Source organism: Pinus tabuliformis, chromosome 6 (assembly GCF_031772625.1).
Source record: "Pinus tabuliformis cultivar Carrire ecotype Pingquan chromosome 6, CPIR1, whole genome shotgun sequence".
Classification (NCBI taxonomy): Eukaryota; Viridiplantae; Streptophyta; class Pinopsida; order Pinales; family Pinaceae; genus Pinus; species Pinus tabuliformis.
The window spans coordinates 456,375,140-456,385,648 of record NC_142292.1 but is presented as its reverse complement, the minus strand read 5'-3'; the positions used below and the strand labels follow the sequence as shown (position 1 = coordinate 456,385,648).

The following is a 10,509-nucleotide window of genomic DNA, read 5'->3' as shown; positions in this document are numbered from 1 at the left end:
TACTTAAATTGATTTAAGATAGCAAAATAAACTATTTATGCATTTGTTTACACATTTTAGCAGTGCTTTCAATTTGTCAAAAGTTACGGATTTCGTACAATGAAAATGTTGAGCCTATATGAAAAGTTGTGATAAAAAAATGTGAAAATGTCATCTTTGACAAGGCTTAGAGAATGCACCATGGACTCTCTTGCTTTTAGCATATGTTGTTTCTTGACGCTTCATTCGATTATCATGTTCAGAGAATTGGTTAGTTGAACGAAAGAGTAGACACACTTTCCACTGCACACCCCACATATAGTTTATGCTACACTATGCACAACTTTTATCTGCACACACACTATATTGAGTCAAGCTTATTCAAAACAACTGATAGTTATCAAATAACAAAATATGAAAAATGTTGAAACTCAACATTCTCAAATAACAACACACTATGCAGAATGTGGAGATGTGAATAAAACTTTCATTGTGTGCACCGCGGAAACTCTTAACTAATATATGGAATACATGAGTTAAATTAATATATGAATATTTATTATTTTAAGTTTATTAAGGTAACTCTATTATGAGTTTATCGAAGTGTAGATGAAGTTATCATTGTGCATAATATAGAGGTGTGGAGAAAAGCTATGGGAAGGTGGCTATCATTGTGCAGGATATGGAGGTGTGGATGTGGAAATAACCACATATTGCGGGAATGTGAGCATTCTCAAATAACCACGCTTCCACTCCCCCTCCGCACTTCTCATAATAAGAGATTTATCTCCACTTTCGTGCTTCATACAATGGAAACATTTGTTGCCCCTCCGCACTTCACACTCTGCACAATGTTAAATCTTCCAAATGAACTTGATATGAGTTTTAATTGCAAAAAATATGAGCACTCTCTAATAACAACAAAATGTGGGCCTTGCACAAAGAGACACAACCTTAAAACCACATTGTGTGGAGGACGCGTAAATGTGAAAACACAACATTCTCAAATAACGACACACTGTGTCGAATGCATAGATGTGAATAAAGTTTTCATTGTGCGCACTGCATAAATTCTTAAGTAATATATAAAATACATGGAAACACATACTTTATATATGATTTGAATTAATATATGAATGTTTATTATTTTAAGTTTATTAAGATAACTCTATTACAAGTTTATCTAAATGTCGACAAAGCTATCATTGTCTGGAGTACAGAGGTGCAGAGGAAAGCTATGTGAAGGTGGATTTCATCGTGTGGGATATGGAGGTGTGGACATGGAAATAATGGCAGATTGTGAAAAATGTGTGCATTCTCAAATAACTAAGCTTCAACTCCACCTTTGCACTTCGCAAAATAAAAACTTCCCCTCCACCTCTGCACTTCATACAATGCAAATATTCACTACCCCTTCACACTTCACACAGTTTTAAATCCTTGAAATGAAGTTGATATGAATTTTAACTGTGGACAAAATGTGGGCCCCACATAAAGAGGCATAGCCTTAATAACACATTGTGTGGAATCCAAAGATGCAGATAAAGCTTTTATTGTGTGCACTGTGAAAATTCTGAAGAGTGCGAAAGTGTAACCAAGTTATGCAAAGATGGCTTTCATCATGTGAAATGTAGATATGCAAAGAAAAACTATGCAAAGGTGGCTTTCATTGTGCGGCATACAGAGGTGCAAACAGGGAAATGACAAATTGTGAAAATTTCAACATTCTCAAATAATGCCAAAATGCAAGCCCGGTAGAAAGAGGTATGGATTTAATCAATTAATTAAAGATAGAGGCAAGGACTATGTTGTGTTGCAGCTATCCCAATGCGGGTGCTAATGCAGGAACATCATTGTGACAAGACCGTCCTGGGTGGATTTCAACACCAACTGGCTCACCAGGTATCATCCCCAGCGATGGCATACCTTGGTTTTAATACTGCAGGGTGCAAGCCATCCTCATTCCAATCAATGAGTGCTTCGATCAACTTGGCATAATGGAAAACCATTATTATCTGATCATCCCGCTTCATATCCTCCCGGGAAGATTAATGTAGGCGTGTGTGGACGGGCTTTACATTTGACTCTCGGTGTGGCGCTCGGTAAGGTAACTCGGCTAATAAAGAATATGGTAGTCAGTGGCAACCATGCCAAGGATAATCGTCGTTCTTTAGCAACCCGACTCAACACCGACAATAGGCATATTGGTTTTCTCTCCGACGTAGAGAAGAGATATAGCAATTCATTGGACACAAGGTCTGCAGCGGGTAACAGACTTCTTGTGGTCTCCATGGGAGACAAAACTGGCCCTGCACTTTCTCCACTCAGCGTCTCTAGCCCATGACAGGAGTGACAACACCTCGGCAAATTCGATGAATTTTCACCTCTTGCATGCTCCTGGCTGGTATCAGTGCCACTATGGTTCATAATATTGGTAAGCCAATGTTGATAAGGCACCCTCAACAGACACGACGTCATCCACTGGTCAAGCTCCCTCCTCTCTTAGAAAGGAATTGGCATCACCATGTGGTGATATGTCCACGACCGTCATCAATTGGTACCAATTGCCTAGAGTCTCGTACTTCACTGGGAACAAGGGTTTGTGACGCAGCTACAACAATGCAAAAGGCTCAAGGTAATAGGCGCACCACAGTCTAGACAATGCTATGGGAGAGGCGCGGCAAGGTTGGCAACGAGGCAGCAGTGTTAGGGCACAACAACAACAATGATAGCTTTGGCCCTCAACTATGGGCAACCGGTAGCGGCCTCTGGCCCATGAATGGTCCTCTCTCCTTTTCCAAGCTCCTGCAATCTTTGATTTGTCTTTCTATGGTTAAGTATTCGGCTATCTTTAGAATTTAACTCTGGAAGTCCTAGGCGGAACACTACTGCAATTTTGTATAATCGATGCTCAAACTTGTATATAGTTTTGAAAAAACTTTGGTCAAGCGTAGTATCTATAATTTGAAGACTCTAAACTGGTGCTTGTGGGCGGGTTCCCTTGCGGAATCACCAATGAAAACTCTATGTACTCCATTTTTGCAGTAATATAATGCCAAATTTCAAACAAAAATGTTGCGTTGCAGCTATTAATCTTGTTAGAATATAGCCCAATATATTAGAATATAGCCCAATATACCAAATGAGGATGCTTAGGGTTTACTTGATGGGATAAGGGTGGAATAGCCGCAACGCGTCACTCTGAATTTTTTTGACTTGCTTAGTTCTCACCATTCGCTCTGAAAATTTTCGAATTGCTTAGTTCTCACCAGTGAACCAAGGGTCTAGCACCCACACTGGCTAAAAATGACATTGTTGAATATAGACATGCCAAAAAATAGCAGTTCAACTCTAAAAAAAATAATAAAGACAAATCATGAAGGGCACTGCTATGAAATCCTTAGGAAATTTAATATGGGTAAAAATAGGCATTGTTAAAAATAACAATATCTAGCATGTCAATGAAATCAGTTTCATTAGACTTGATTTTCTATAAAGAATCAAAACATATAGTTCGAATCATCATATGATTGTTGAACCCTAATTGCTAAAACTAGATATATCACATGTCACCCGAAAAAAGCTCATTCATGTTGTGTATTTGCGGTGACCAAATGCAAAATATATGTGATCATCTTTGACCTATGGAGATCGTATCTCTGAAAATAGGAAAACTACTAAAAAAATAACAATGTAGGGTTCCCCAAATCTAGTGAATATGCCTCTGAAATGGACTCTTAATCACTGTAAAAACTGATGCACCTGTTAGTAAATTCCAGCTTGATGAACGCTAGTTGAATCATAACCCTCCAATCGAATAAACAAATCTCAGTTTTAACAATTCCTTATTTCCATTTTCCTAATTTTTTAAGATTCTCCTCAAAAATCATTGAATAGTATATGAGGTTGAACCAATGAAAATCACATGGTAACTTACCATTTGATGTTTGTGTTGCATATCCATAGAAATGTAACTAATCTTGTTGATCTAAATCTTAATAGTTGCTCTCCCAACTTACCATTTGATATTTGTGTTGCATATCCATAGAAATGTAACTAATCTTGTTGACCTAAATCTTAGTAGTTGTTCTCCTTGCTAATCCAGTTCAATGCAACACAATGGGGTTGACATTCTGTTCAAAATTATCCAATCTGTCCCTTCTTGAGATGTGTCATTGCTTCCTTGATTTCAGGTCCATTAGCGAATTTGTTTGATTGAGATCTCTATTTCAAACCACTCCTTCACTATTGAAGTCTTGCTCAACTGTCCCCCAAAATCCTTCAAGCACAAGTTTTCCACCGCTTTCCTCGTATGCAACCCAGCGTTGTATTCTTCCAATAACCAGGGCTCACCGCTTTCTCATATCCACCCTAGTGTTGGATTCTTCTTTTCGAGGAGACACTACGACTCGATGAGGAGTAAGCAGCCCCCCTGCAATTACAATTAACTAACCTGTCTACAATCTTCAAAATGCCATTCTGAAAAAGCCACCACATAAGATTTTCAAACAAGTTCAAGATGTCATTATGATAAAACCACTACATAAAGTTTTCAACCAAATTCAAACTACTCTAGCGTAAAGAGAATACTCGGCCTTTGCACATCAAATGCTGGGCAGGACAGAATCAACGTCTTGTTGAAGACAGTACCTTCAGTGGAGACAGTAAACATATTCTAATAACAGAGTGGTTCAAAGGAGTATACCTGCCATGGAGTCAGAACAGTGTCTAATAACAGAGAGGTTCAAAATGCTGAATGCAGATCTCAAGTTCCATATTCAGTGTACTGAATTGCTTCACCTACTAGAGCACGGCAATCAAAACCAAGGTGCCAGGCAATAAATGAATATTAAGTTTTAACATTGCAGTAGAGCACCAAGAGGAGGATGTGGAAGTGCAAGTTGTGGCTAACTCCCTCATCTGTATACCTTATGATGAAGTAACGTTGTCTTTTAAACTCTAATAATAAAGAATGACTCCTCGATATCAACCAGATTTCTACTCATTCACATGCCATCAGATAACTCAAATGGAATATGCATACTTTATCTTGATAAATGACATTTTTACAACCTGTTCAGAAAAATATTTTATCTGTTCTGTCAAAATATGTGCTTCCTGACCCCATTTTCTGATATTGACAGGCAAAGTTTCACAAAAGTTAAGAACTTTACTAAATGTCAGTCTTACCAATGCAGGAAACCCCACTTTTCTGACCACTATAAGAGGAAAAGGAAATGCAATGTGAACATAATTAATGCCCTACCATAAGGCGCTCAAATATCACTTGGTGTTGGAATCTGAATTTTATATATTATATCGAAACTGTCTATTTAGCACATTCTCACTCTTTTCCAACACTATTACTATTGCTTTCGTATTATCTCTAAAAATTAAGTACAGAAAATCTACTTTCCGATTGTAGGCAGAAAACCAACTCCATTGAAAATGCCCTTTAAATCATTAAATCCGATGTTATTCTCATAATGGAATGATAATTCATAGATTACCCGCTGTTGGAATATGATTTCTAAATAATATAGAGGAACTATTTATTTAGCAGAGTCTACCTCTTTTCCAAAACTGTTCTTTCATGTTGTTCTCTAAAATTAGTACATAAAAAGATAATTTCCAATTGTGCTCAGAAAACCAAGTCAAATGAAAATGCCCTCTAAATTATTGAGTCAAATTTATGCTCATAATGGAATGATAACATCCATATGCTACAACCTAGATATAAAATCAGCTCTGAAGGTTAAATAATAAAAAGAAAATTAATCTACAGTTGTCATCTTGTTTGTTTTTAAGATCATAAGACTACTGCTGAAATCTCCAGATTGAGTAACAGTTTGACATAGTAACCTTCACTAATCAACAGAATCAAAATAAAAACAGCTTCGAAGATAAATAAATAAAAGACATTTAATCTACAATTATCATCTTGTCTGTTTCAATATCATATGGTTTATGCTGAATTCTCCTAACTGCGATTTACAGTTTGACATAGTAGTCTTGACAATATCAAATGAAATCTCTTTTCCAATTGGTTTTTATGAATCACTCCTATTCTCCAATAAACAATGTTTAATCTCTTTCTGCAAATTTTAAGTTTCCTAGGGTCACCTTTTCTGCTTTAACAAAAACAAAACTGATGTTTCTCTTTATAAGGTATATAGACACTCTAACCAAAACAAAACCGAAGTTTCTCTTTATAAGATATATAGACACTGTAGCCCCAGAGGTTAACTCAATTGGTTAAACCACCCACCCAAGGCATCTTGTTTATGGGGAGACCATAGGTCACAGGTTCAAATCCAGTTGAGTCCCTTGGAGTTATCAGTCACTATTGTGGCTAACAAATGAGCCACCTTCTATCCAAACATTCCAAGGAAGAGGAAAAGATCCCATGAGGTTTACCTTAGTAAATGCATATATAGACACTGCAACTCTCTTGACAGAATATCCAGAACCTTCTAAAATCAACAAGCCATTTATCGAAGTGCAAAAATATTAAGGTACAACGACACACAGCCATCCAAATGAATTGTAGAATTTTCTTTGATCAATGAACTTATGATCAAAAACACCAATAGTTAATAATGGTAAAGTTGGTCAATATCTGGTACAACCCACATTTAACATCAACAACAGTCTAAGATAAGTGATGTAGGGCAACAAAATAACACAACTTCAACGAGTAAAACTAATGGATTTCCTGTAGTTATCTTGCAATCGTCATACATCAAAAATGAAGCCCAAGACTAAGTGCCGATTTCAATTCATAAAGTCCAATATAATTACATAACAAGAATGTAATCTTAAAAGTGTCTATATTTATTCTCATCCCTGTTGCAATTCAACACATTTGCTGGCTGTGCCCAAATTGATTCAAGACCTAGGTCCAATGCAAAAGACATGTTGGTCCAAGTCAAAGAGGATAAAATTGTATCCTCTACCTTGCATTTTAATAACATGTAAGATAAGTTAAAAACAGAAAACTAGGAGAACCAAACTGACTAACAATCTTAAAAAATCCTACTTTGTATACTCTTAGACACCATGCTCCTCACAGTCCCGGTATGTGGTTACTGTCTAGCAGATGAAATTCCTTTGTCAATGCTTGCCAGTAGTTCCTTTTTCAATTTCTCTAACCCGGATCTGCCAGGACAAATATATCCCACAAATAAGATTCTTCTCCAAATTGAAACGTAGAAAATATATTTAGATGTACCAATTCCTGCATATAAATTCATTCTCAGTCAGTATCCACTGACCTTTCATATGCACTCAATGGTCCTAACGGGTAAACTTCTTCGATACCAGCGCGACCCAGTCTTACTTTTGAAGCAAAAAAGGGTAGTTCAGTTACCTGTTTTCAGCAGCATTGCAATTTTACACAAATGTCAATAATCATCAAACAGACAATCAAATTATGAGTAAAAATATTTTGAGGCCAGTCTTTGCTGTTCTTCATGACTATTATATACCTCTGATGCAACAAAAGCACATCGTACAATACCAGCGTCACCCCGCAAACCATGGAGGCAAGCATCGGCAAATTTAGCTGCTGCAAATGCCTGGATTCAACGAATAGATCATTACCCCTCTACTCGGTGACAAATCAAAAGAATTGCAGGGCAGAAATTATGAAAAAAACAATCAAACTAATATGGTAAATACAATTCAGAAAATCCCACCATGGACAAAGTTGCAGATCCTGTTCCAGCTTTTGCCTGGGATCACCATTAAGCAATATGAATTAGATAAAACAGCAGAAGGCGAACCATATAAAGAGTGATTGCTCAATTTGGCAGACCGATAAGTTGAAAAATTATAAGAAGATACGAACTCTAGATGCCCTTCTGCTTTACACCAATTAATAGACAATTGATAAATATTTACCTCAACAACCTCTGTGCCCCCATTTTGAATGCGATTTGTTAAGTATTCAACCTCTTCTTCGGTAAAAGAAAATGAAGGGTTGACCTGCATGCCGATATTAGACGATAGCTTCAGTTAGAAAAAATTAACCTCGTACCATACCGGTGAAAGCCTTAAAATGAAGGATTACAACCAAAAAAAAAAGTGGGAGATGAGAAAATCAAGTCGGATGCTAGAAATGAAGAAAGAGCAGATTCACTTCTTCCCATCCGAGGGCAAGGAATTGACTGAAGAAGACGGAAATAAGGAAGAATATAGGGAAAAGATTCCTACTTAACATACACACAAAACAGAGAAAATTAATGATCTAAAACTAAGCGATATCAACCACCACAAACCATCCAAGAAACCAACAGAAGACAAAAATAATGATGAAGCAATATCTGCAAACGAACACAAAATGCAGAGTCGCAGAAACAGTTAATAAGGACTCAGAAGATAATAAGAAATTCTCATAATTTCTATAAGTATTAAAAAGAGATGAAAAACAAAGCAGAAGCAAGAGGTAAATTAAGACATGCATCAGCAAGTTGTCTCAAGTAGCCTTATGGGCATGGCCGGTGCATTGTACACACAATTTTAGTTCAAAAGGAAAAAAAACATATCAGTTAATGCCTTGAGTTGATATTAGCGAAATGATGCAACATATAAACATAAAGTCCTACCTATCCTGCTAGTTGTGGGAAATCATTTTTGAATACTGCAATAAACAAACCAGCACAAATAGAAGCACCCATTATTTTTGGGTTTCAAAATTCAAACCTGAGATAAAAGTGGAAGAATGGTGACTCCCGCATGTCCACCAACCACTGGAACATCAACCTCCTTTGGATCGACACCTACAACTTCAGCCTGTTCAACCAGAGCCACACAATTATCAATTTGGTACCTCCTTTACACTACCAACAATTTATTTTGAAATAAAAATACCAGACATTCTGATGTCTCCGATGAATTTAGTGAAAAGGGTCAAGCAGATATCCAAATTGCGGAAAACCCATTAAAAAAATTGTTGGGAAAACAGCTGCTGAGTTCCGCAACGCCAGAATCTAAGTGTGGAAAGGAACGTTAAGCTTGCATACCACGAAAGTATTTGCTCTAACAACGTCTAATGCTGTAACTCCCATCAAACGCTTAGGGTTATAGACACCGGCTCTTTTGAAAACCTCTGCTGCAATTGGCACAGTGGAATTGACTGGATTGCTGATAATATTCACAATTGCATTGGGACAGCATTTGGCTACCCCTTCGCACAGGGTGCGGACGATTCCCGCATTAATATTGAACAAATCGTCCCTAGTCATCCCGGGTTTCCGTGGAATTCCTGCAGGGATGATCACGAGATCCATTCCCACCAACGCTGCTTCCAGCTGCTCTTTGCCCACAAATCCACGCACCTAAAAAAAAACACAAAAATTGTTACGATTAAGACATAAAACGAAGCAAATAAGAAAGCCCTATTTCTAAAAATTGTACTTACAACGGCGGTGGTGTCCATATGGCTGATATCTGCAGTGACGCCGGGGGTATTGACGACATCATAGAGGTGAAGGACTGAGACCAACGGATTCATTTTCATGAGCATGGAAAGGGGTTGTCCGATGCCGCCTGAGGCTCCGAGGACAGCCACCTTGAATCCAGACGCCCCGCCTTTCGATCTGCAATCGATGCGCTCGAGCACTCCTTCATTCTGCAAATGCCCATCACACAGATTTCACAGCAACTCATTTTTAAGGGCTTAAACAGAGCAATTAACTTGGGATGTTGAAGTAAACTATTATCCGTCTAATTATGGATCACAAATATACCTGCGAATGCTCTGGATGGACAAGGTGAGCAGCAATTCGAGAAACTCGATCTCTGGTCCTGTGATCCATGGCGTGAAATGATTGTCTATTCAAATCTTCCTGCTTCTACAGCGAATTTATATGCGAGAACGGGGGATAAGGATATATTGAATAGAAAATTATTATGTGATCTGCTCACGTTATCTTTCTATAAACAGCACAAGGCTCCGTCGTCAGCCTGTGACTCTTTATTCGGTGGCCGTTTCAGTGTCCAATAATTCTGAAGAAATTCACTCCAGATCATTCGCTATCTGATGTGGCCGGTCGGAGCCTTACATTATATATTCATTTCTATAAATATAAATAGGAAATCGATTATATCATTTCTATGCATTTCAATAGGAAATCGCTTAAGTTTCGGATTTTGTGGCATATTTCTCAGTCAATCTAAATTTGATGATATTTATTAGCTTCAAAGTCGACAGAGATTTATTAGTGTCATTTTATTGTGTAGTTATGATTTGAATATTTTAATGAATTTCAAATTATTTTAAATTACCTCATTTAATTAAATAAATACTCTGGTTTTTTTAATTAAATTTTGTAATAGAATTTTAGATAAAATGATGAAGTTTTGTTATTTAAAATGTATTTTTAAATATATAAAATCTGACAAAAATTTTGGTACTTATTTGTTGCGTATTATACAACTTTAACTTTAAGAAAAAATATTTGCTGAATTTTAAATATAATTAATTAAAAAAATGTTAAGAAAATGGTAAAAACATCTATTATCTAGACA

General features: G+C 36.9%; 1 protein-coding gene across 2 annotated transcripts; it reads right to left on the bottom strand.

Annotated features, from left to right (window-relative positions):
* Positions 1–6,728: 6,728 nt before the first annotated feature.
* Positions 6,729–9,997, bottom strand: LOC149259272 (malate dehydrogenase, glyoxysomal-like). Of its 2 annotated transcripts, XM_089417974.1 has the most exons (10): positions 9,729–9,997; positions 9,401–9,610; positions 9,003–9,317; positions 8,683–8,772; positions 7,882–7,965; positions 7,677–7,712; positions 7,467–7,556; positions 7,254–7,348; positions 7,019–7,137; positions 6,729–6,874 (listed from the first exon to the last, which is right to left on the bottom strand). In XM_089417974.1, the coding sequence occupies exons 1-9, from the start codon at positions 9,795–9,797 to the stop codon at positions 7,065–7,067; spliced, it is 1,062 nt and encodes a 353-aa protein (XP_089274100.1). In that variant the 5' UTR covers positions 9,798–9,997; the 3' UTR covers positions 6,729–6,874; positions 7,019–7,064. The 2 variants fall into 2 exon arrangements, with proteins under 2 accessions (XP_089274100.1, XP_089274097.1); XM_089417971.1 differs by having other exon boundaries at positions 6,729–7,137.
* Positions 9,998–10,509: the final 512 nt, after the last annotated feature.